At 41.1% G+C, this 26,015-nt stretch overlaps 3 protein-coding genes across 5 annotated transcripts in view; 1 reads left to right on the top strand and 2 right to left on the bottom strand.

Annotated features, from left to right (window-relative positions):
• The window catches only part of wdr37 (WD repeat domain 37), an 18,944-nt gene extending 5,385 nt beyond the window's left edge, over positions 1 to 13,559 (bottom strand). The window contains exons 1-11 of one of the 2 annotated variants that reach the window (XM_034108939.2): positions 13,039 to 13,559; positions 11,595 to 11,854; positions 9,710 to 9,806; positions 9,459 to 9,554; positions 8,930 to 8,994; positions 6,163 to 6,301; positions 5,510 to 5,581; positions 5,311 to 5,355; positions 5,097 to 5,173; positions 4,510 to 4,744; positions 3,737 to 3,878 (exon numbers count right to left, since the gene is read on the bottom strand). In XM_034108939.2, coding sequence (XP_033964830.1) covers positions 3,737 to 3,878; positions 4,510 to 4,744; positions 5,097 to 5,173; positions 5,311 to 5,355; positions 5,510 to 5,581; positions 6,163 to 6,301; positions 8,930 to 8,994; positions 9,459 to 9,554; positions 9,710 to 9,806; positions 11,595 to 11,747 — 1,121 coding nt within the window. In that variant the 5' untranslated portion in view covers positions 11,748 to 11,854; positions 13,039 to 13,559. Of the gene's footprint in view, positions 1 to 3,736; positions 3,879 to 4,509; positions 4,745 to 5,096; positions 5,174 to 5,310; positions 5,356 to 5,509; positions 5,582 to 6,162; positions 6,302 to 8,929; positions 8,995 to 9,458; positions 9,555 to 9,709; positions 9,807 to 11,594; positions 11,855 to 12,508; positions 12,775 to 13,038 lie in introns of those variants that run through there. The other variant, XM_034108940.2, reaches the window with a different exon arrangement.
• On the top strand, positions 12,842 to 16,377 carry idi1 (isopentenyl-diphosphate delta isomerase 1). The gene is made up of 7 exons (XM_034108941.2): positions 12,842 to 12,976; positions 13,580 to 13,725; positions 14,606 to 14,778; positions 14,859 to 14,951; positions 15,067 to 15,197; positions 15,367 to 15,471; positions 15,554 to 16,377. The coding sequence occupies exons 2-7, from the start codon at positions 13,583 to 13,585 to the stop codon at positions 15,764 to 15,766; spliced, it is 858 nt and encodes a 285-aa protein (XP_033964832.1). The 5' UTR covers positions 12,842 to 12,976; positions 13,580 to 13,582; the 3' UTR covers positions 15,767 to 16,377.
• On the bottom strand, positions 16,365 to 26,015 carry LOC117465873 (copine-3-like). Of its 2 annotated transcripts, XM_034108938.2 has the most exons (17): positions 25,806 to 26,015; positions 25,105 to 25,256; positions 24,496 to 24,675; positions 24,025 to 24,099; positions 23,874 to 23,945; positions 23,710 to 23,790; positions 22,551 to 22,640; positions 21,625 to 21,723; positions 21,291 to 21,377; positions 21,124 to 21,183; positions 20,906 to 21,039; positions 20,648 to 20,702; positions 20,472 to 20,523; positions 20,016 to 20,149; positions 18,733 to 18,969; positions 18,328 to 18,440; positions 17,384 to 17,474 (listed from the first exon to the last, which is right to left on the bottom strand). In XM_034108938.2, exons 2-16 carry the CDS (start codon positions 25,237 to 25,239, stop codon positions 18,330 to 18,332), a joined length of 1,602 nt encoding a protein of 533 aa, XP_033964829.1. In that variant the 5' UTR covers positions 25,240 to 25,256; positions 25,806 to 26,015; the 3' UTR covers positions 17,384 to 17,474; positions 18,328 to 18,329. The 2 variants fall into 2 exon arrangements, with proteins under 2 accessions (XP_033964827.1, XP_033964829.1); XM_034108936.2 differs by lacking the exon at positions 18,328 to 18,440 and having other exon boundaries at positions 16,365 to 17,474; positions 25,806 to 26,014.

Below are 26,015 nucleotides of genomic sequence, written 5' to 3'. Positions count from 1 at the left end.
TGTTTGTACAATTTTCAGGCGATTTATAATCTGTTCTAGAAAAACGATGTGTTTTTGGATATTTGTGGAGTTAGGTGGTCCGCGAGTGTTTTTTTATTGGTTAAGTGGTCCTTTGAGAAACACTGGTTTAATGGATGCTTTACAGTTGGCTCTAAGGGATGTCTGGCTTGACCACATAGTTACCGTAAGTAACTATCAATGAACAATAAACAGCCAAATCATGATTTCATTTAACTTAAGTGCTCCTCGGCACACTGTGATTTGATGATACATCTGTGAAGCTAAAGGGGAGTATTTGTTCAGGCTATGATCCTCATCCTCCTCCCTAATGAGTGCTTGTATGACTTTATGAGGATCTTGTATGACTTTATGAGGATCTCAAGGGTTAAAACAAAGGAAGTGTGTGACTCCTAAGCCCATAAGTTAAACAGGTCCATTAAACCATTGAGGTAAAGATGACTAAGGTTTTAGAGCACTCTATTTTGCTGCAGTGAGACTGGCAGTCGCTGAGAACCTGGTAAGTGTTGGTGTATTCCTCCAGAGACTGGATGTCAGATCTGCATAAAGACACACACACACACACACACACACAAACGTGCACGTCTATTAACCGCTATCAAATGTCTCAGAAAGCCGCCGATGGCAGGAGACAAACGTGACATGGCATTCCTTTTGTAGAGCAAGTCTGCTGTCACTTCTCGTTTGCTGCCGCCCGCTTTGTTAGCTAACGTGCAGTTGTCATTACTCTGCAATTATGGCGCGGGGGGGGGGGGGGGGGGGTTGGGATGGAGGGCGTGTGCTGCACTTTTAACTGCCCTGGTTCACTGTCAGGAAGCGTTAGCTGTAATTGCCAATGAAGAGTGGAAACGAGAGGATGTCTCCCTCCAGCTCTCAGCTCCGATTGAAGCACTCTCACTCAGAGATATGAGCCTGTGCTGTTTACGCCATACTGGGGAAAAAGTAAGTATACTGTAAACATATGTCTATAACAAAATGTAAGAATTTGCAGCTTCAGTAAACGGAGTATCATTAGGGGGGGTGACTGCATCTGACCAAAGATATGTGAAGGTGTCAATTGTACTCCTTTTGAAATTATGCAGACCAGCTGACAAGTTTAAATATCAGTACCTGCAGCACGAGATGTGAGCCTCCATGAAAAATAAGCCAGTTCAAGTTAGTTACTAATTGCCTCCTCACTCAAAGGTTCAGGTGGCAGCACGACAGCCTTCAGCTTTACAGCTTTTTAAAGTTGTTTCAGTCTTTCTGCAAACCGTTTGATCTGTTTTGAGCGAGACGGCATTCTGAGTACGTTTGCTGCCGTCAACCAACCACAGAAGAAGAAGTAAGGCAAGGCAAGGCAAGTTTATTTATATAGCACCTTTCAGAACCAGGCAATTCAAGTAAGAAAGTTTATCATTTAAAGACCATCGATGGCCTTTCAAGCTGGAAAGAAGAATGGAAAGAGGGGCTGCCGTTAACTGTGGAACACTGGGGTGTCATCGCATTATGCCAATTGTCTATGGGAGAGAATTAGAGTGGGATCTGCAGGAATTATACATGTTGGGGTCACACATAATGAGCTCTATGTAATCCCCCCACTCGCAATCAAAGGCTGCCAGAGAGATGCAGCCAGGCAGCACACCCATGTAGACGTGCACATAAACACACACACACTCCTCTTGTGCCCTTATAGAGCGCTGCCATTGAAAGCCACAGACAAGCCCGACTGTCATCGCTTTGAAATGAGCGTCTGCAATTGAGTGTTAACAGCGAGCAAAGTGCCAAATTACACAGAGTGGAGGATTAACGCAGGAACGGACAGATAAATGAACAGGGGGGGAGAGAGAAGAGAGAGAGAGAGAGAGAGCAGAGGAGAGAGAGAGAGAGAGAGAGAGAGAGAGAGAGAGAGAGAGAGAGAGAGAGAGAGAGAGAGAGAGAGAGAGAGAGAGAGAGAGAGAGAGAGAGAGGAAGAGCAGGGGAAAGGAAAGCAAAGTGTTGAAGTGAAGAGAAGTGCTCAGTAATGAATGCGAGGCAAGAGGAGGATTTGCTTAGAGCAGTAGGCTCTGTACATTAATGTTGCACTGTAAGGGGAAAGAGGGAAGGGCAGAAAGTACCGGAGGGATTTACAGAGCAGGGAGATGTTACAGCACCACCCTGTGGGCAAGATAAGGACTGCAGCAACTACAACTGTTGGAATGACTTGAGGTTGAATGTGCGACTTGTTCCAGATTTGTTTTATGCATCTCTAATTGATAATGCACAATCCACCTTAATAATGCGTGCTCAATGCAGTTTTTCTGGTTGATATGTGAAGCTCAATAGCTAGCCAACATGTATCTAACAAATGTTTAGCAAAATGTTAGAAGTGAGGCTACTAGACTAACGTTAGGTCTACTGTAATAGCCTCACTTTTAATAGTTTGCAAAACATGAGCTAGCACTAGTGTTTTGCAGTTGCTAGCAGCTTATTGGGATTTTATGCTAGACAGACAGGCATTGTTTTGATATAATAAATTAAGCTAGTTAAGCATGTCACCCTGCAGCCCCACTTCTTGTCTCTCTCTCTAACTCATTGCAGATGACTGCACTAAAGAAAAGGGCACAGAGAGGAAACCAGTTGTAAGATGTTTAAAAGTTCATTAAACATAATATATGCTTAAATGCATTTCAAAGAAGTTGTGTTGGAGTTTGTGTTATTCTACATTTTGACACCAAGATTTTCAGATTTTACTGCAAATGTATATCGGTATGTGTGTGTGCGTGTGCGTGTGTGTGTGCGCGTGCGTGTGTGTGTCAGGGTTTCCGTTAGCCGGTAATTACCGGTTTTTAGCTGGTAAAATTTATAAAAAACCGGTAAATTCAAAACCTGACGGTCAAAATGTCTGGTAATAATTAGGGAGGCTCCGATCGATCGGCCGCCGGTCATTATCGGCCGATATTCACTCTTAATAGTTTGATCGGTGCTCTCTATAAAGGCCGATCAGGAGAGCTGGATCTGATCGATATGGACATGAACGCGAGTGAAGTGTAACCGGAGCGAGAGAGAGATCAGATCAGCTGCTGAGTCTGACCGAGACACGCAGCTCTGCAGGATCACCTGAAGCCCCGCCCTCTGTTTAGCGGGCTGCAGGAGCTGCATGAGAAACGTGACGTGCTGTCAGGAGAGAGAGAGGGAGGGAGAGGATCCGTTTCTCCCGTGTTATTATTCAAAGTTGATGTAAACTTCTGAATAATGTACGTTATCTACTACAAGTAGTTTGTTTGAATGTAATAATTATGTTGTTTGTTGTTTGTGGAATCATTTATTGAAAAATGAATCTGAATTTTTCGATCTGTTACGATTATAAACTGAAGCAATATAAAAATGAGCCCTGTGAACTGAGTTTTAAACTGAAGCATATCTGCTCATAGTCCGGTAATTACCTGCGAACGGAAACTCTGCTACACAACTATTATTATTATTGAAATATGACCGGTAAGTTTCAAATTAGTCCGGTAAAATAAATTCTGCCCGGACATTTGACCGGCGAGAAAAAATCCTAGCGGAAACCCTGGTGTGTGTGTGTGTGTGTGTGTGTGTGTGTGTGTGTGTGTGTGTGTGTGTGTGTGTGTGTGTGTGTGTGTGTGTGTGTGTGTGTGTGTGTGTGTGTGTGTGTGTGTGTGTGTGTGTGTGTGTGTGTGTGTGTGTGTGTGTGTGTGTGTGTGTGTGTGTGTGTGTGTGTGTGTGTCTGACTCACTCAGTGTGTCCCTGGAAGACGTTGACGGAGTGGATGGACGGGTCTCTGAAGTCCCACAGTCTGAAGGTGGTGTCTCTGGAGGAGGTGACCACCAACCGCTGGGTGGGGTGGGTACAGCAGTGGGTCAGCTCCTGGTCGTGGCCTGCATGCACACACACACATTAGAAGACATACTGAACCTCTGTGGTGTGGATACCCTTGAATGTGAGACATGTTTTCTACGTTATTAACATGGGTTCTCTTTCAAGTGTTGAATATAATGATGTTGTATATCCTGTCCATCACATTTCTGTAGAACAATCGGCCAGGACTACATCTATTTCATTGTGTTGTTACACTAATTGGAGGGAAGAGCAGCTCTTCCTTATTTTGGGGGGGGAACAAAAATAAAAAGTGCTCCATAAAACGAAAAGGCTGCCATTTAGTCTCACTAACTCGCTTCCTGTTCACTAAATGCTACATTAAAAGGTAAATGTGGGCATTTAGACTAATGATACAATCATATGGGTCTATATACAAAAATAAAAAGACTATAGATGTTTTATGTCTTTTCAGAAACGTAGTCACTGTAAATGATAGGGTGAGACAAAAGTTGCATTGTGTTGCTTTTCATTTGGTAATGATTATAATATAGTTGTATCTGTTGTGCAAAGTGACAGCGGAAGAAGATAATGACTACATACTCAATGCCATATCTGAACAACACATAAATACTTGAAAATGTAATGTATATAGACTACAGTATACGCACTAAGTTATAATGTGTCACGTACCAGAGAGAGAGTGAACCAGTTCAGACGTCTCCACTTCGTACAGGTTGGCAGCTCGATCCCAGGAAGCGGTCACCACCTGTCGGCCTCCCACCAGCCAATCAGCAGCGATCACTACCCCCTGGTGGCTCTTCAGGGTTGCTGTAGCGACCCTGACAGTGGGGACCTCGCAAGGACCCTCACCGTCCACCTCCCCTTCCTCTCTGTCTGAAGAGTCCTGGTCCTCATCACATGGGGCCTATGGGGGGGAACAAAGGACAACATATTCTGTCATTTCATTCTGCACATATTCCACAAAGTCTGGAGATTACTGACGCTAAACTGTCTCTTAGGAAAGTCCGATTCTACATTTTCAATATGTTTGTTGTACACAGCTTCATTTTTCTTATTTTAAATATACTTCTAGGTTCTTTACTATGAAAATGTATTGATGAACCTTTGATGAGTATAGTCAGTAAAAGCACACAGAGGCCTGCAGTGATACAGATATTTGCACTTGTACTTAATATTCAGTGACTTAATTCATCTTTTTGATGGTAAATACACCTCTTAAAAGGGCATGACATTCCAGGATGTACAAAGGTACTCACACTGACGTCTGGAGTTGGCTGGGGAACTGGAAGCTGCACCATGTAGCGCCAGATGTGAGCCGTCTGGTCCCCAGAGGCTGTGGGAACAAAAGCACTCGTCAGCAAACACACACAGATCCACTGCAGGAGAAACAGCAGCAGGGAGAAGATGGTCAAACAGTCGGATGCACAAAGTTCTGGGTAATTTAACAACATAAACACTTTAAATAAATACCTGTAAGTGCCATTTGCTCTGTGGGGTGGAACTTGATGGAGTTGACTGGGGGCGAAAGAACAATTATGTTATTAATGTCACATCAAATGTTCCTATTATCTCACAACCCAAGACACACTTTTCCATATAACATTAACCTATACATTTTAATATACGAGTTTAACAAAGAAACACTGTTTTGAGTCTCACGGTTAATTACCTGATCCTGCATGGCCAGCATACCTCAGCAGACACTTCCCAGTCTCTATACTCCAGAGCAGAGCCGAGTGATCTGTGAGGGGAGCAGGGTGGGGACAACATGAAGCCGTTTACATTTTTATAGTAAGTTAATAGCGCCGGTAATCAAGTCAGGTATACAACACTTTATAAGGAACACCAACTTGGATGTTTATTCCAAGCAAATACAGAGTTTGCAGAGTTTCTTACATTGTCATATTATGGAAATAAGAATAAAATCATGTTTAAAAAATACAAAAGCCATTTTTGAGAGACATTTGATGGTATTAGCACTTACAACACTGCTTGTGTGTTAGAAATCTTATCAAATATCTAAACTATTATCTCAGTTTTTTGCAAATAATGCGAAAAGGAGTCTGCAGGAACCCCTTTTCACATAGCCCAAAGGTATGGTTAGGAACATGTGTTGCTGCTGGAGGGGATTATTTCCCCTAAAGAGAAAATATAAGAGACTTATTTAAGAGAATGTTGCTGCATGAGTCCCAATGACCAGAATGGTGTAAATATTGCATACATTGCCTTTTGTCTGATTACTAGTGCATTAAAAACCACTTTGATCATGTTGGCTGTGTACAGAACCCGGTGGCAGTGGTTGACAGATAGTCCTTTAAGTACCTGCGGAGGCGGTGCCCAGCACCACAGGCACGGTGCGGGTGATGCTCAGGTCCCAGATCCCGTCCCGGTGGCCCATGTACTCCTTGAGCAGCTGGCACACAGCCCGGGACCCCGCGGTGGCTTTGAAGCTGGACACAATCTGAGCAGGGGGGGGGGGGGGCGAGAAGAGAGGTGGGCATGATGGAGAACACCACGGACGAACGATGAGCTTTTCTCCTGGAGTAGAACTAAAGTAAACCAGGAAGACATGTAGGTAACAGGTGCACTAAGACTACGATTTTAGAATTGATGGGTATAATATTTATTTTGAGAGAGTGGGCCAATAAACACCAGCTTGTGTGTGACTTAATTTAAAGGCCTACTATGGCACGGTTACGGTGACACCTGAATCAATAGGGTTTACTATTTGTGTTATATAATATAATATAACTGAAAGCTGGCTATTCCTTATTTATTTATGGTATTACCACGGTTACAAGTATTACATGACCATACCGTAAGACTAGAAAGATCATAACTTAATTGAACTTTGAATTATACTTCCTACAAGATACAGGATTCCAACGGAGAGATACATTGACGATAAAGTGAGAAAGAATGAATAAGTAAATGACGCTTGAAAGATCAAATATAACTTTGCTTTTTATGGTAATCATTTCAGATAGAAGAAACATTTTGCACAATTATGTGTTTAGTCTAGATTTAAATCACAGACTAATTCATGGATATTGTAGCTGCATATTCATTGTGCATATGCTCATTATGAATGCAGTATGTCAGTGGGATTAGCCTTTCATTTATTTCCCTCATTAATTGTACTATGTGGAAAGTATCCCTAGTGTTTTAGCACTGCAGACAATGTTTCTGCAACTGTGTGTGTCACGCACGTATAAATATCAAGCCTGCTCTAAAGCCAATTCAAGCTTCATCAGTACACTGATACTGTACGAGTGGGGCACCTCTAAATATATAGAGGGGTCTTGTTACACATATCCTGAAGTCACTGCAGGCCAGCAGATGAACAAATGAAAGGGTGAATCTGATTTGTGACTCACAAGATGCATTGTGCATGCTGCTGCAATAACCTCAGCAATAAGCCTCGATCATTGGTTGTCATTAAATGCAGCAACCAATCATCTGGTTCCCCTGTGTGAGATGATGCTCTCACTCAGCTCCCATTCACATCACAGGACAAACACAACCTTATCTGCAATCAATGAGCAACAGGAAAATAGCCCATTCCAGTCAAAGTCAGCCCAGAGGTAAGGGTAGAGTTAGTTAGTGCAGATCATTAGTTCCAAGAAGTCTTACCAACATTAGCTTTCTGTCATGTTTCTTAGTCAGCTGATGGGTTAGCTGTTTATTACATACATAGCAGCTAGTTCTGTTAATTCAGGAAGTTCTCCCTTGATCCTATATATCCTCTTTTTATAACTTTTAAATAATTCAGAAGAGGATTGTATTCCACTCTTCATGTAGCTCAGACTTTGAGGGGCTAAGTGGAACTCGGTAGGAAAATGAGGTAGAGAAGTTCATGTTGGCATAATATTTTTCTGTATTTTAGTTTTTTTACATTCATTCATACATTAGGCATAAGCAACAGCGGCAAACAGAAATTACTAGAATATACACTAAAGAATGATTGGAACACCAGATGTAAGAAAACGCTTTAATATGCGCAACAAAGCCCTTCATAAAAGGAATAGGAAGTAACTTGGGTAAATCACTTCTTGCAGAGTTAGATAAGAAGATGTGTCTGTTTTGGGCTTTTTTTTACAAAGTGTATATCCTGGAATATTTCTTATCTAAAAGCAGTTGCCAGGCAACTAGCGGAGATGCCAAGTTATTGGGCAAGAAATAGCACGGTACACTCGATTGATTAAAAATGCCACATATAACTAGTTAATCACTGCGTATTTGAGATGCTCATACTAGGCAACGTTAGCTTAGTATTTAGCTCAAAGACATGCAGCGGGGATATCGATTTATTTTCTTCGCCAACTCTCAAACTCTCTAATTAACTCCGAACTAACTTTGTACTGAAAGTTGCTTGGTTTGAGGCCAGTCTGTCTAAACGGGCTAATGATAAGTGAGTCAAGGGGCGACTAAAGAAATGGATGCCATGCTCACATTTCAGAAAAAAACAACTTGAGTGACGACACTTCCAAATGTTTTTGGAAGTGTTTTATTAATGTATTTAGGAATGCAGCCGATCCTCCACAGGCCTTCTGACAGGGTGCAGAGCAGAGAAGACATGAGGAGTCAGACTGCAGTTTAAACAGACTCAGCCCACAGCTGGCCCTCACAATGCTTAGTGACAAACAGAGCATTCAGGAAGTTACCCATGAATCTCCTCCCCACAACTCGCATGAGGTCACACGGAAGTTGCGAGGTCCACCTATTTTGCCGTGGAAAGTGTACAAGGACTACATAGGCAAGAGATTAAAAAGGAAGAAGTCAAGGGAATATGTCATTTAATAATAATAACAAATAAAGTTTCCTTCACTTCCTGTAAGTTCAAAAATCTTTATCCAAATGCATAAGCACTTTAACAACAAAGTCATTCAACAGTAATGATTCTTGGTCACAGTTTCATTTGTGTACCTTTACATATCATGACCTCAGGGGAAGAATACAAAGACTTCCTTCTGCTCACCCAGCAACAAAGGGGCTTTTGATAGTCTGTGACCATAACCCCCACAGCTCAAATAATTACACAGATGACAAATCTTATGAGCTCTATAAAATAAGCTAAAATAGCAGGTACCTTGCTGGTGGAGGCTTTGTAGGTCGTCTTCAGCTTCTGTGACAGTTGGCTGGTGCTGTGGCTGGCTGGGAGACGGGAAGAACAAAGAAAACAATGAAGGGAATTCAACACTGTGGCATTGGTTGGTTTCACTGCTGCACTAATAGCCTTATAAAGTGTTATAGTTGTGCACACCACACCACACCATAGAGGTGTTTCATAAAACAAGAGAATTGGTTAAACAAGGCTTACTTCAGCAAACCTGGCTTTACCTAAGTTACAACGGAACTCATCCCAGTTTCAGGTTTAGCTTCATGTCAATTTTACAATGCAAGGTTCCTCTTTACCAGTTCATTATTAACATGAGTTGATGACATCATTGTGCACAGAATGACAGTCATTGTGTTTTTAAATATTGTGCAACAATGCAATGAGATATACACTTAATTTGAGAGCCACCCATCAATAGTTTTCCTTTTAATTTCAAAAGATGCAGAAGTGTCTGTTAAGAATATTGAGATCAGCAACCAATTGTGAACAAATATTGCACCTTTTGTTTTGAGAGCCCCCTTGGTGGGGTCTCCTCCATCAACAGTCTGTCCATCTCCGGTCAGACGCTCGTTCAGAGAGTCGATTTCCCGGCGTACTGTAATGTTAGCACAGTGAGAGCATCAGTAAGCAAGCAACGACACCATCTGGTCCGTCAATCAACACCTGAAGATCAATTCAGTAAGGTATGTTTCATAGAAATCTAAATGCAATCTGAATACATTTGCCGCGCTCTCTCAATCTGATACTTACATTCAATGTTTTCAATGTAGAGATTTTCAAATTCTCGCTCAATCTGGCCAAAAAGGTCAAGGAGATTGTGCCGTAGAGAGAGGGGCAGCTTAGAGTCCTGCAGAGGCAGAGCAGGAGAGAACAAGGCTTGAATGAACCTGATGGTAAACTGACATATAATACATTACAAATCACATTGGTGTATGGAGCAGTCATCATCCCCCCATATCCCTCTGCAGTGTGAGTGTGGTGTTCTCTTTTACTTATAGTGGGTCAAATCAAATGTTCAAAATGGAACCATCAAAACAGAATGTTGCTGACAGGTCCAACATTTTTTGGAAAACAAACAAATCGAAAGCAACCTATATAAATCTCATGTCAAACACAGCCTGTGTGTTTAGGTAATTTAATCAGCTACCAATTGCGTAAAATCTCATCCCAAATGTGAGCTACATAACAAGAGCCAGGGTCCAACCAACACATTTCATCTGACTCACCTCCATGGTAAACTCATAAAGGCACCCAGTTATCTGACCACCAGTCTACACCACACTAGCATCCAAAGACACGTAAAAAGCTTGCCAAAAAAACAAGAGGTTCCAAAGGCTGCATTTGACAGCTCGCCTTAAGAGCGGCTGCTTTCTCTAGCCATCAGAAAGCCGTGGAAACCAAACACTTGACTGTCACTCTTTCTCCTGGCACACGTCCATGACCAAGAGTTTGCGACAGTGACGTTAACCGCCTGACCATTCCGCCGGCGCCTCATGTAAACACACTTCACAACGGCTGATTGTTGTTTGCTTTTTACAAAGCTGCTTAGTTGTGGCCCTAAAACCTGCAATGTACTCTGGCTAATAATGACAGCATTGATGGAAAGAAACGGCATTCTGTGTATGTAGAACTTTTGCTGGGGGGTAGACTAGGTACATAAACAGAGCCAGCATGTCTAGGCAAGAGACAAAAAGGCCTGATGAAAAGACTAATCAGCCCTGGACAAGCGGCACATATTAAAACTTGATGAGACAACAGGCCGGTGCAAAATGAGCTCTAGTTGTAAGGGCTGATGATATACGAACATTGTCTAACAGAGAAAGTTCATCTGGAAGAAAATAACGCACCAAATACAATGTTTTGCCTTTCATTCAGTTAAATCTCCCATGACAGAAATACATGATGATATTATCTCTAAATAGGGTCACCCTTAAGCCAACTCCCAAAAGTAATAACCAGGATGTTCTTGATCAAACAGAAACAGCTTTTTATTATCTCAATAGAAAAGAGACTTGACAGCAACTGGTTTGCACCGGGAAATGCCTGCCTAAAGTCTTTAAAAATCTATTGTAGCTCTCATTTAAATAACCAGGCAGTTTGGTTAGTTAATCACTAACTTGATGGGACCAGTGGGATTAAAAAGTCACAGTAGATCCCTTTGTTTAAAAAAAATAAGAATATAAATCATTAACCATGTGTAAATGCGGCACACAAAATGTTCAAAAAATGCCAAATCAAGATGACATTGACACTTTAACTGAATACATTTGAATCAAAATTCATTGAGATGCCTAAAAAACCCTCCCATTTGCACAGAGAGGAGAAACCACATCTCATAAATACATAGCAGCATGGAGCTGTGAATGTTACAACACCAGGTACAAAATAGAAGCAATGCTGCTCAACCGGCTGGTACAAAAAACATCACCAGGAAAATGCTAATTAATAAAGAAAAACATTCTGGTATGTATTTTTTGGGGCACATCCAAAATAAACGTTGTGCGCCTGGATTACAAAATATGTTCTCTCACGTTCTATAAGCATGATGTGATGCCAAAATACTTGTGTGCTGCTGTCAGAGTGTGCTTGTGTGTGAGAAAGCAAGAAATACCAGATGTTTGTGCATGTCGCTCACCTGGCCCTCCAGCATGTCTCCTCTCTGGATGCCTGCTGGCCTGTCCTCGGTGCTGTTGGTGCGCCGGATGGACAAACTGTGAGCCTTGCGCTTCTGCTTTGGGTGACGAGCAGCCGAAGCAGAGCCGCTGCTGCTCCCGCCCTCCACAGGCATTCCTCCTACCGTACAGTGGCCCTGCCCCTCCCCGCTCACCTTAGAGGCAGGTAAACAAAGGCTCTCTAGTTGGCTCGTGTGTAGGTTGGTATGTTATCACCACCTGTCTGAAATTAAAAAAGGAAGTGAAGTTCAGGCTCACAGTCACTGCAGGAACAGTTTAAGGTGAAAGGACGCGTCCCCTGCATTAATACACAGTAATTCAACTAGATATTTTAGATTTAGGGTGCTTAGTAGTTACAGTCTTGCCCTGGTACCTGCTGCTCTAAAACAACATTTAATGCGGGCACATGTCAAGAAAGCAGGCTTTGCTTATAAATATAACGTGCACTTTTTAGAACCTGAACTTAGAAATTCTACATTTGAAAAAGTACTTGTCTTTTAATTAAACCTCTTTTCAAAAGGTAATTCATCTAACTGACTACTGCCCACTGTTGTTGCACATTTGACAGTATCTTAAAGGTCGTTGCATGCTAACACATGTTAGGACTGTGCATGTTGGTGCTCTTGTTATCATGGCATAGCGCCACATTTAACATTATAGTCAATGGGACAATGGACAACATATTTTGGCATAGCATTATGCAAGACTGAAACCGTGTATTTAACGCTGAGTAATTACTGCCCATGGAAAATGTACGTGGACAATTATCGTAACGCTTGCAATACAAATATGTAACGCAGCTTTCATGACATGTGAACGTACACTTTAGGCGTGTGACCTTTCACCGATATGATTACGAAACAAGGAAGAAACTCACCACTGTCACTGATTCACAGCCAGAAAGGCGGTTTACAAACAAAATGATAGCTAGCTTTCACATATGATGCTAATTGCGGCAACTAGCTACCGTCTATGAAAAAAACAGCAGCCTAACCTTCCTTACTCGGTATGATTATATGGAAACCTATCGACGTGTCACGTTACATGTTTTTCGCCGAATTGACAGTGGACAATGACAATAAGAAAATGTATCAGAATATTTATCCGAATGTTGACACATCACGTATTTTACTGGTACACCGACTTCCGTATCACATGGTTTGTGTTTGCACTGTGTAAGCCAATGGGAAGTGACGCTGATGCTAAAGCATCCAATCAAAACCAGTGACCTCAGAAGCAGGCAGTGAAAGCTAAGTGGCTCGACCACAGTATTTGGCTCTGAAATATCGTCGTAGACACATGCAAAGTGCGACATTGAATTCACTTGAAACAGGGAACTTGTTTCGTAAGTAATTAAGCGTGTTATCGGTTTCTCAGTAGGTTGTGTATGTAGCAATCAATGCATACTTATGTTCAGATGTCAGAGGCCTGGATGGTGCGGGCTGTGCTGTGCAGTGGTATGATGGCGTGTGGACTGTGTTTGAAGGAAGACACGAAGTGGATTATTTAGAACGGGACATTAAGATCATACTATTTTCCACTGAATGGCTTGTTAATGCATTCGTGAGACTTACTACCATATTGCTTTGATATACACTTAGAGTGGCCATTTAAATGAACAAAGTACTTTTACTTTAGAACCATGTAAATACTTCCTCCATCACAGAAGATTCTCAATTGTTGCATGAATCCATAATAATAATTTATTACAATCCCTACGCTGTATAGTAAAAATATATATGGGTTTAATTAATCATAAGCATGTAGTTAATGTGTATAAAACATTTGAAAGTTCAACCAAAGTTTACCCTCAGCCTGGCTTCCCTGACTTTAGTCCACATGTATCATCAGCAACGTTAACTTCCGGTCCTCCCTGAGTAAAATCCTCTCCGGGTTTTACCTTCGTCCACCCGCTCAGACCTTGTGATTGGTTTTCTGTTTATGTCAGGCGATGGTGCGGGGAGTGTGGGCGGTGCTACGGATGGTTTCCACCAAAAGCAACCCTGTGCTTAAATCAAACGTACCTGCTGCTTCCAGAGTTGTTGCATCTCAGCAAAGACATATCTACACTTCCTGCGTCAGAGCTATTTCAAGGTAAGCTAGTGCTATTTAATGTAGGGTTAGAGAAGGCATTGTTTACGTTTGTGAAGAGCAAAGCAAGAGATAAGCCTAAGCTAAGACATGCTGCTTGTGCTATTGATAGCTGAGCTACACTAAAGCCTGTCTCAATAGTTCGGATAAATGTCATTGCCTCACATGAATTAAAGTCATGCCAAATTCTTATTTAACAAGCATTGTATTCATGGGTTTGCGTATTAAAGTACACACTTTTACAATAGCAACTCGACGCTTGGGTATATTCTCTTCAATACGGTAGCCTATACATTACATCAAGGCAAGCTGCATTGACAGCAATATTATTTTTAACATGCACATTTCTAACTTAAAACTAAGGCTCACAAGATAAGATATGGCAGCATGGCATGCTGTATCAAAATATAAGTTTAATAGTTAACGCCCACCTAAAGCAAAGCGCCTGAAATGGTACCATTGCTATTTTTTGTATACATATTTACATTCTTACTATTTTTGATTATTTGACTAAATCAACTATATGAAAAGCTTCACTTGGACACTATGAAGTTGATAAGGGCATATTGCATTTTCTGTAAATGTAATGTTAATTGTTATGTATTGCTAACAATATTTTTGCAGAAACCACACCATTAAATATATTTTGCTTTGATTATGTTTTGATTTACTCCCCATTTTAAAATGAAAGTTCAGTCCTAAACTTGAAAAGCACTCAGGATCCACTAACTCTTTCTATGAAAACTCCAGAAAAACTAGTGAACAGCAGTTGGATTTGTTGGTCAAGTACTACCTACTTCAGTTACTGAAGGTTCAAGACTGTCACTTTGGAAAATATGCATTAAATGAATGTTTTCTGCACACTGCTCCTCTTCCTGTACAGTGAGGTAAAACCCCTACAGTCAGCTGTCAGAATGCCTGAGATAACCACAGACCACCTGGACGAGAAGCAGGTGAAGCTTCTGGCCGAGATGTGCATCCTCATCGACGAGAACGACCACAAAGTTGGAGCAGACACAAAGAAAAACTGCCACCTGAATGCTAACATTGACAAAGGTACCTGTCTGGACACACCTGTCTCGCCTCAAATGCATAACTTGTTTAAAAAACTTACAGTAAATTGTTTGTCTTTCTAGGTCTATTACACAGAGCTTTCAGCGTGTTCATTTTCAACAGTGAAGAGAAGCTGCTCTTACAACAGAGGTCTGATGCCAAAATTACTTTTCCAGGTCAGTGACAATTGTATACCCCAGTTTAACCATTTCCAAAAATACTCATGGGTGAATATAGCATGGCAAGATGATTAAACACTGATGTTTAACCCTCTCCTGTGTCTGTACGTAGGCTGCTTCACGAACACATGCTGCAGTCACCCTTTACACACAGACAGTGAGCTGGAGGAGAAGGACGCAATTGGAGTGAGGAGAGCAGCTCAGAGGAGACTCGAGGCTGAACTGGGTATCCCCATGGAACAGGTAAACCGCATGTGTTGAAATCCTGAAATACTGGGAGAGGAATCTTTCCTTGCATCTGATCGCCTTTTACTTAATAATAATAATAATAATAATAATAATGAGTTCCATTTATAAAGCACTTCATATTTGAATGCAAATCCCGAAGTGAGCACTTCCTGTTGCTTCTCAGGTGACACCAGATGAAATGACTTATCTGACAAGGATCCACTACAAAGCCCAGTCAGATGGTGTGTGGGGAGAACATGAGATTGACTACATCCTCTTCATGCAGAAGGTAGCACTGTTCAACTTGGAATTAGGATATCTGGCCTGTCTGTGTAAATTATAGATAACATCTCTTTTTTGTCCTTCTGAAGGATGTGGATTTGAGTCCAGACCCCAATGAGATCAAAACCCACTGCTATGTGAGCAAGGAGGAGCTTCAGGAGATGTTGGAGAAGGCAAAGCGCAAAGAAGTGGAGATCACACCCTGGTTCAGCCTCATCGCAGAGACCTTCCTCTTCAAGTGGTGGGACAACCTGCACAACCTCAAACAGTTCATGGATCACAACAAAATCCACCATATGTAAATAAATCAGCATGGGGCCATAACTTCAGTAATTTCAAACCCGAAAGCCGTGTCACTGGCTATTTGTTGCCATGGTAGTAGCAGGTGAAATACTTTTACACTGAAAAGGTAGAATGTTTGTCATGCTAAATGCCCGAGGAAATGTCGGTTCTGGTACAGTCATATGTGCATGTGAACTGATGCAAGTAAAGTGACTCTTAGTCTTAAGGATTTAGATCATATAATCCATTCTGAGTAGCTACACTCTGGATTTACAGACTCAACAGAAAGACATTAAACGTATCATGTTATTATGATGAATAATAAATACTATCAATGTAGAGAAAAGGCTATTTTTTTTTATACAAGAACTTAAGTGCCTGAGTCCAGGTTATTAGGTTGAGAGGAGTCTAAGTACTGATGGGATGTCTCGGCAACAACTCACTTCTGTATATTGTCAATTATTTCACTGAACAACCTTTGCACTCTTTTACACAATAAAGTGTGTGTGTTCATTGGCAGAAGACGGCTGTTTTTGTAATAGGGGGCTGTGAAATGATGGCAAAAGAACACCTTGGTGTCACCCTGTAGAATTGCATTGAAGTGTTAAATAAAATTCATTGTATTGTATAAGAGCTTCTTTATTGGGGGGGTGGTGCACTTTCTGTATGGAAACACTTAAGGCACATCACCTATTTCTAATGGAGCACTACAGCTGATACATCAGATGCTTATTTATAGCTTTCATTGTACAACAATTAAATTGTAACAGACAGTTGTGTACATGACATGCAAAGATTACATTAAGCAGTACTGAATCTAGTTTCCAGGTGGAAATGATTAATACTGAAATAAGATAAAACAGAGAAATCAAAGGTCGATGGCCATATAGTAGGAAAAGTAAATCCTTACTTGTTAGTCCATGTCAAGGGAACGACCCAATGGTGTCTTTGCTAATCTAAATGGGGAAGTCAAAGTACAAACTGGTATAATAACTACAATAACTGAGTGATGACTGGCACAATACCTCATAACGAACTACTACTTTTGTAGCGATCACAATATTTCAGTTTCATACTTCAAGGTATAAATGGCTCTGGTTTACACAGGTCTATAACTACAGAGAGTTTGGCATTCATTAGGTAAAACCTCATAGTGCATAGGGAAGCATGAGCATCAGAACATTAAGGCAATATGTTCTCTGTGCCAAAACAGCAGCTTCTACTTGGCAATACTGTACGTACACGATTATGCTAGTAGTGCAGCAGGCATTTTGCTAATGACATACAAATTATTTGTGATATATTTTACTATCACACCAGTTTCCCATGCATTTGTTGATGCCATAATTAAAAGGTCATCTTAATGCCTTTAACAGCATTATTTTTAGTCTGGTGCTGAAGCCATCAAACGGGCATAAAAGTAAACTGTGCACTCTCATGATGAATTAAAAAAATATAATGTTTCTGCAATGTGAATGTATTTTGTGTGTGTGGAAAGAAAAAGGTTTAGTAAGGAAATTGCCGTTTAAGCTGAAGCTGGGATCTTCTTATAATCTGCAGGAGATGTCTGTTAGTTTCCTTGAAGCATCAGTTGGTCGGTGCCGGGGTCGGTGCCGGGGTCGGTGCAGGACTGGCTTTGGGTGGAGTCAGCTTCATGATATTGAAAAACTCCACCAGCTGACCCGGTACCTCTGCCAACACACTCTTGGCCAGTGCTTCCCGAGGACCCTGAAGTGTAAAAAGAAGAGTTTAAAAAAGTACAGTGAGGTGCACATGGATGAGAAATTTTAATGTATTATGAAGTGATAATTATAACAACTGATTCAATTAAATGAAGGAAGCAGAGATGAGAAAGTCATGCAGATGAGGAGTTATGTTCCACCCTTTGAAATAATAATTATTAAAGGGTGTCATTTTGCACAGTGACAGCAAAGGCAATACCAGCGGCAATATTGTTTTATCTTGTCCTCTTACTTTTGTCAAGCTTCAACCTAATTCACTTTGGAAATAAGCTGAAGATTCAAACAGTCACGACACATTGATGACCAGTGACTGAGTAGTGTAGTACTACAGAACACATTTTGATGATTGTGTGCTCATTGTGGCTTGCAAACGTGCATTAAACAAACCAGCCATACCAACAGTAGTTTAATTGTGGGATAGGTCTAGAAAGAAGGCCTTTAATCCGAGGGAAATCGCACTTTTTGCAAATATCATGCTATTGTTTTAGCACTTTCTCCGCTAGATAGATGACGGAAAACTGTATCCCTAACTGGTGTGTTTTAGTGACCTGGAGAGCAGTTTCCGCTTGAATGTAAACAAAAACATGAAACGTGATCTTTTCAAACCAGACAAAAGACAGAAAGTACAACATCATGTATTGTACTGTCTTACTTTAAGCTGACGAATGATCTTTGGCAAAACAGAGGTGAAAATGTTGAAAGGAACACAGCAAAGTAAAAAAAAACAATGGGGATAGCAATCGCTACATGTGATGAGTCATGCAGGGAGGCGGTTAATCATGTATGCCAAGCAAAGACAGGGTTGGTGGAGGGTTTTATGACTGAAATATTTGGGGTACCCCTATGAAGGACTAGGATCTCGGGGAGGCTTCAGTTTGAATAAACTGAAGAAGGAGGCCACTTGTTGAGGTAACTCGGCCAATACGCTCTGGGCAAGAGCCTGGCAGGGCGCCTGAAAAGAGATAAATACACAAAGTACACAAAGCTAAGTGAGATCTCGGTGGATGGGCTGGGAATCCCTGGGTTTGTGCATATATACCGGCATTGGATAGGGGAACTATTATATTAGGTTTGGATAGGCAATTTTAGAAGCAAGTTAACTTAAAGATGACGCAGTGAGATGCTTGGAAAAAAGCCTGAAATGCATGCAGTTCTTAAAAGAAATTTCACAAGATAATGTTCTGAAATGTAATGACTAATGTATAGCAATCATTTTTACAAGAGGTGTTGTCACGGTGACTTACCTTTTCGAACTGCCTGTATGGCACAAACTGGACGATGTCTCGCATGGCGGTCTCGCCGGTCTGAGAGCGCAGACGTCCATCGTCTCCATCGAGGAACTCCATGGCAGTGAAGTCCGCCCCCCCTACTCCGATGATGATGATGGACATGGGCAGGCGAGAGGCGTTGACGATGGCACTGCGGGTGTCATCCATGTCTGTGATCACTCCGTCAGTGATGATCAGCAGAACGTAGTATTGCTTTGAAAAGAAGATCATTTATTAATTGGCAAGTTTTAAATAAGGACTAAAATGCTTCTTACATTGTCATATGATATGATCAAGATGTTCTAGATGTGTCCCTTCCAATTTCTTCAAAGGTCAGGAAATGTACTTTAGATTGACATTTACAATGAGCTGCTGTCAATGGGCGCTATCCACATGCAGTTAGGGCAATGAGACACTTGGAATGCAAGCATGTGACATACTTGAGTAAATATTTAAAACTGACAAGAATGATTATCACTTAGCTCTGGCATCATGTCAAAAGTTAATGATACCTGGAATAAAGGTATCCAGCTATTTTAAGTACACAACTCAAGGTAGGGCCTCTCCTGAGCAGACAAATCTGATGCAATACATTGATATATATAATGACATCTGAAAATAGCTTCAAAGGGCAATCCCTTTTGTTGGGAAAATACTGAATGTACTCTTCTAATATCAGAGTAGCACATGATAACAAAGGCCCTACGTAGCTGTGTACGTAACCGGATGTATGATTACCTAGAAGAGCGTCAGGATCTGTTTTAGGCATACGATAGCTATGGGACAACTATTAACATGAAGATTCAGCCTCTATGGAGATAGACATATGACTGTCATGTTTATTGCTTACGCAGGCTTTAGCTAATCTGAACTAAGCATAGAATACTGCTTTGAACCGGTATTCATGCATCTTGTGACTGTAACACCCTCTCTTGTATATAAAGCATCTGAAGGACACTGTGAAGTATTTTTCCCATGCAGCTCTGTATATGATGACTACTTCCATTCTTGCAAGGATAATAAATACATGTATTCTGATATTGGAGCTCACGCCGGTGACGAGTGATATTTTTCTTAACACCACATCCATAAACCACTGTTGCTCTGGTTGAGCTTCTATCAAATCATCCCATTGCATTGTGAACATGATACATGGATCTACTTTATCTGTGAAATATGGAGAGTCTATGAAGGGCAGTTATACTGGTCATAGAAGCCTTCAGTCATATTACTGATGATGGATGAACAGAAATACTCACTGATGCAGTGGTCTGCTGCAAGGCTTGCTTAGCAAAGCAGGCTACGTGGTTGATGATGGGGGAGAAGTTGGTGGGGCCGTAGAGTTTGACCTGGGGCAGACACACCCTGTAGGCCTCCACCACACCTGCTATGCCTACACACACACACACACACACACACACACACACACACACACACACACACACACACACACACACACACACACACACACACACACACACACACACACACACACACACACACACACACACACACACACACACACACACACACACACACACACACACACACACACACACACACACACACACACACACACACACACACACACACACACACACACACACACACACACACACACACTTGAGATTGTCACACTGCAAACTTTTGTATATTAAGCTGCATGTGTTCTGTAGAGTCTAGATAATATTTGTTGTAACAATCCTTCTACATACCTGTACAAAATGGATTTGACGGGTTGAAATTGAGAGGGAACTCATGGGAAACCTGTTCAAACCCAATATCATCAGATGTTAGTTCACAAGCCATATATCGGATTCAAACTGCATGCAAACAGCTGCTGTGTCTTTTAGGTGCATTTGTAGTTTTTACAATTAAATGCAAGTCTTACCTGCCATGTGGGAGGGATTTGGGCTCCAAAGCCAAATGCAGGAAACATCTTGTCACTACACAGGAATGACAAAAAAACATTAGTACGTGAGTGACAAAATATTTAGGTATATTGCACACAAAGAAATACAATCTACTAGGGAAATATTTGTACACACAATGAAGCACAACAGCCAATTCTTTCAAAAAAATGGAAGCCAATTTGCACAAATAATAATACTGTATGAGGTTTTGAATGTGGGTTTTATGTGTCATATACCTGTCATAGTCCTGGATGACATTGCCCACAGACCAGATGGCAGAGAGGTACTCGTTGACGCCCTGAGGACTGATGTAGTGCAGGGACTGAGGAGACTTGGGATCCCCGTTGGAGCCTGTGAAGTCAATAGCCACCTGCCAAAAGACATGCAAGGTTTGTTTGTGCCATGGTAACACAAGTGACTAACGAGAGGCATTGATACACAAGTCAAGACTTACGGTGAAGTTGATTTGACAGCCTCCCATAATGTAATCCAGGAAGGTATACTCCTTCACCACCTAAAAGATGGAGATCCATGTTATGAAAGAGCCCATGTATCTCAAACCCAAACTACTTAACTCAGGATGTATCACGTAAGCATTCAACACAAAAGACAGAACTATACCTGGCATAACTTCACGCTCACAACACCAGAGTTCTTGTAGCCTTTCTTCTTCTGTTTCTTTTTACTGTTCATGCATTCAAACTCTGCCTGAGGACAACACACAACAGCAAGGGTGTTATTACCAGTGGGAAGATTGTTTTCATTGTTAATTAATCTGTCCATTACTTTTTCTATTAATTGGTTCTTTTTTAGGTCTTTGAAATGTAAGAAGATGGCATTTTCAATTGGTGTTTTTCAGAACCCAGGATGAAGCATTCAATGTCTTTACTATCAGAGAATAAAGGGGAAATATTCCAACTTGGTTTTTACATCCAAACAATGTAAACACACATACTGGAGAGGATCGCGATGCTTGTTGGAAACGTGTCATCGTGGTCTCAAAGGTTCCAATAAGATCATGTGAGCCATCGTTGTCATAGTCATAACACTCAACCTGGAAACAGGTAAAAGCACACAGTGGAGATTAAATCAAATCAAACGGAAAAAAAGTTAAATAACTTGCATATAGAAAACAAAACACTAAAAAGGGCCTGTTCACCTAAACTAGAACAAAATGTGTTTACAGTGAGGTCTATGCATTATTATATTATAGTTTTATATATTTTCAAAGACCTCCATTGTATTTGACTGGAGGCAGATCCTAAAAATCTGGGCAGATAAAACCAAAATGGTTTATCACATTTTTTTGTAATTTGCATGAACTGACCCTTTATTGCAACACTTACAAATGTAGAAGTGGAAACATGCAAGTGAGATTGAAAACCTAATTCTAGGTAATATACTAGAGTGAGTGGACAGTAAAATGACTAAAGAAGAATGTGTAGTTTCAGACAAATGTATTATGACACGATCAAGTTGGATGAAGAAATCTTGGAGGGCCAGAGATTTCAGGCGGCATCGTGTATTTTTCACACTCCCTTCTACTCCATTCAACCACATCACCCGTAAAGTGATGCCAAGATGAAGAAAGTCAGAGACTGTAACACACTGGGTAACTCACTTGTAGTGTATAGTTGAAAACAGCCTCCTTCCTGACATGTTTGCTTCAGAAGTTAAAAAATATACATCATGAAACTGAGATGTTCTGAGAGAGCCAACATAAGTTTGCTGTGAAAACTCTTTACATCTTCAAGAAAGCTTGAATTATATCGAGACTATGAAAACATACAGTGCACTTAACAAAACATTATCAACGGACGCCATAGCAGGGTAAGAAACACACTGCAGATGTGCGAGTTGTTATGTTAGAAAAGCAATTACTTTTATAGGTTTGTCCATGTCTCCTCCACAGAGAGACTGCAGGGTGATTCGAAAGGGTTTCCATGTTGGATTCAAGTTGTTGTTCACCACCTGAGGACAGAATTCATGAAAATTATACAGGTGCCCTATCAGCACACATTTATCAAAGTCCAACTGAAAGCACATTTAACCATGCCTTTTTGAAGTCTAATTTAATGTTCACATGTTTGTAAATGTATTAAATACTTTTTAATATTAAAGAAGAAGTGTGCCCCATAATTAGAGGTACACTTTCCCAGGTGCATTGTTGTTAAGCTGCAGAACAAGACAATGGTTCATGTGTTTGAGTCAGTTAAGAAGGAGACTGCCGCATGAAAGCTAATATGGGCTGTGGTTCAGTCTGAGGCTCCTGTATTGTGCAGCATGGTGCTGTCAGATGTGTTGCGACCTGGCTCAGAAGGCCACAACACATTAACGGGTATAAAAAAGGTGTTTATTTTTGCACAAACACATCAAAATAGACACTGGGTTTACTCCTCAGAGCCGGTTGCCTGCAGGAGAAAGCAGAGAGCCCCCAGATAGGAGCAGAGAGGCTTTAAATAACTCCAGGCCGACACCAGACCCAGGTGCCCTGAATTACCGCAATCACTGGATCCAATGCAGCACAGACGGAACAGCCACACCCTCTCTACTGATGGACCCACAGGGGCATCACACCCTGCTTTTTGCAAATATGGTTTAAACCAAATTATATAGATTTGAATTTAATCATGCACAAAAATGAACATGATGAGGCTTCTCCCTTCATACACAATAACAACATCCAATTTAACATTTATTTTGTAATATAAAAAGTCTCTGTGGTATTGGCAGCGGTTAAGTGAGAGCACAGGAAGAGGGTTACAGAACATTTGAGTTGCGAGGGGGACTTCCTATCATTTCTTCCGTAAGACAGATGTGAGTTTTGCCATTGCAAAGGATGTGTAACACAGCTATATCACCAGTTGTTCCTCTTTTCATACAGACAGCAATGAATGAAACCTGATAAATGGGAGTTTAACCGACCAGGTAATACAAACGGTTTATCTTCATAGAGTTGTACTATCCCCTTCTGGGAAAGGGGCCGATTTATTTATGACAGGAAAGAAATCAAACATTGATATCAGAATACTGTGTGTACCTCGGTCCTGTGAGCCAGCTGCCATCCAGTTGCTGTCTGCTTGTAGAATTCCAGGTAAGGGTCGGACTTCCCAAAGAAATCCTGGAAATGATGAAAGTAATGAGACACATCAGTTCGAAAAATGCACTAAAATGCGTAAAAAGGAATGCAAGAATCACACTCACCTTGTTATCAAGTTTTCTTGCTTCAACTTCAAAATTGGCCACCCTGTTATCTTTGATTTCTTCTGCACTGATCTGCAGCACAATAAAGAACCAATTAAATAACAGAAGGAAAGAATTGTAATATTTAAGTGTAGCTCTCTCCAACACTCACTGTGATGGTCCCTTTTCCTGCAGGGGATTTTTTCTTCAAGAGAAGGGGTCGGGTCAGTTTTTTACTGGACACAACCTAAAAACACAAGAAGTAGAGGTAAAAGAGGAAGCAGCAGTTGAATAAATAGGGTCGTAATCAAAACAGCAGCCTCCAGGTGATGAGGCACGCCACATCCAAAACAAACTGGCAGAATACACATCTGGGGTCATGTTACACAGAAAGCCTACACAGCCTCTCTGCTTATCATAGATGGTAAATATTGATGTGTATCATAGCTCTTATATGTTATCCTACCACTCATAAACCTATCTGCCTGATAGGATTGTGAAGTCGGTTTATCAACAACCCTTTTACTGTTGGTAACTTAGAATCAGAAATGTCCAAATTAAAAGTGAAAGTATTCATCGTCTTTTGAAGCTCAAGGATGACTTACATACATGTAGTGTGAAGAAAAAGAGCCAAAAGCCTCACCTGGCCCAGCGTACACTCCAGTTCCCCCAGGAAGTCGTCGTCACTCAGGTCGATAGTTTTGTTGTCGATGTCATAAATCCCAAACTTCAGTTTCTGCACTATTTCAAAGTAGTAGTCGATGACAAACTTTTTTGCAAACTTTGGGCACAGGCAATTCTGGACTTGCTCAGTGCGTCCCACCTGTTAGGAAAAGTTGGATTGCAACTGTCATGCATACATTTCAAGAGATCCAGATGTCAAAAAAGAAGGATGTATTGGCACATATGCACTGGCGAAACAGGAAATGGATGAGTGAATACTTCTTTACTCAACACTGAATTTTCCATTGGGGGGTTAACCATTAACACTATGTGATTTTCTGTTGCAAGAGCAATAGTACTAACTGCCTCACCTAGGTAAAATGAATTAGGTTAAAAACCTTTCAATTAAACCAGACGATTTTCATAGGAATACAATTTTGCCTTTCATAATAATACATGGTGTTTAATATTGAGTGTTATATGTTTGAGATTCAGACCCAATGACATTTTTACAACAGTTCAATTATATAAACAATACATCTGAAGCTCACTGATATAAAATAAATCCAGATTCAGGCATCCTACTGACCTCATACCACTGGGAGTCAGTGCTACTCATCAACAGGGAACACATGGGGTCAGACTTTGAGCCGATGTCCTTGTCCAGAAGATTCTCACAGGACACAGTCAGCTCCACCTTGGTTACACATTGAGTAGCAGCCATGTCTGCCTGGTAATGAGCTGGAGAAGCAACACAGACATGAAGGGACATAACAGTGTGGACATAACATATTCAAACGTATTATGTAGGCGTGTTTACGCACACACTTAAATGGTATGAATTGTGAAGATGCTAGTCAGGATTAGTTAGCCCTGTGAGGTTGGCATGCAATTGGTTATTTTTACAAATGTGTGCAATTCGCAATGACGCTACTACGATGAGGTACGTTATAATTCGTTGTAATGGCTGTCAACACAGTTAGCTTTACCCAATGCTACGCTTCAAACATGTAGAGAAGAGCTAGCGTGATACAAAATATACAAAAGGGTGGTGCCTCAATCAGACATGTTCGAGTGAACCAGTAACGCCAACAACAAGTAACGTATTGTGGAAAATGTGACACATAATGACGTTCAACGTTAGCCGGTAGGGAGGATAAGAGCAAAGGAGAAAGTGCAACAGCTAACCTTAGCAAGCTAACTTGGCTAGTATCTAAAATGCTTAATGGTAAATTGGCCACTACTTTGGTCAGCACATTACATTCCGCAGACAAGTCAATTCAAACGTACCGTTAGATGTGAAGCGTTGCAGGTCTCACAGAAGAGAGTGGTGGTGTTTATGTCTAGATATTAAAGCTAGTTTACGGTTAGCAGGGTGGTGTCGCCCTTTCCAATGTTAAAGTATCACCAATACGTTTAACGTTAGATCCTCTGTAGCTGCTCCGCCTTCAACATGCAAAGAAATACGCCCAACGACACAGCACAACAATCCTGTAACAA

Source organism: Pseudochaenichthys georgianus, chromosome 20, assembly GCF_902827115.2.
Source record: "Pseudochaenichthys georgianus chromosome 20, fPseGeo1.2, whole genome shotgun sequence".
Lineage (NCBI taxonomy): Eukaryota > Metazoa > Chordata > Actinopteri > Perciformes > Channichthyidae > Pseudochaenichthys > Pseudochaenichthys georgianus.
Note: the sequence above shows the minus strand (reverse complement) of the source record. Positions and strands in the feature narration are given on the sequence as shown.

What these genes read in the sequence shown, in the direction of transcription:
- idi1 (XM_034108941.2), top strand. Translation starts at nt 13,583, where the DNA reads ATGGTGCGGGGAGTGTGGGCGGTGCTACGGATGGTTTCCACCAAAAGC. An exon ending in GAATGCTAACATTGACAAAG is followed by an intron (nt 14,779 to 14,858) that starts GTACCTGTCTGG and finishes TTGTCTTTCTAG; the next exon opens with GTCTATTACACAGAGCTTTC. An exon ending in ACATCCTCTTCATGCAGAAG is followed by an intron (nt 15,472 to 15,553) that starts GTAGCACTGTTC and finishes GTCCTTCTGAAG; the next exon opens with GATGTGGATTTGAGTCCAGA.
- LOC117465873 (XM_034108936.2), bottom strand. Translation starts at nt 25,239, where the DNA reads ATGGCTGCTACTCAATGTGTAACCAAGGTGGAGCTGACTGTGTCCTGT. An exon ending in AAGCATCGCGATCCTCTCCA is followed by an intron (nt 21,378 to 21,624) that starts GTATGTGTGTTT and finishes TGTTGTCCTCAG; the next exon opens with GCAGAGTTTGAATGCATGAA. An exon ending in GTCATCCAGGACTATGACAG is followed by an intron (nt 20,703 to 20,905) that starts GTATATGACACA and finishes ATTCCTGTGTAG; the next exon opens with TGACAAGATGTTTCCTGCAT.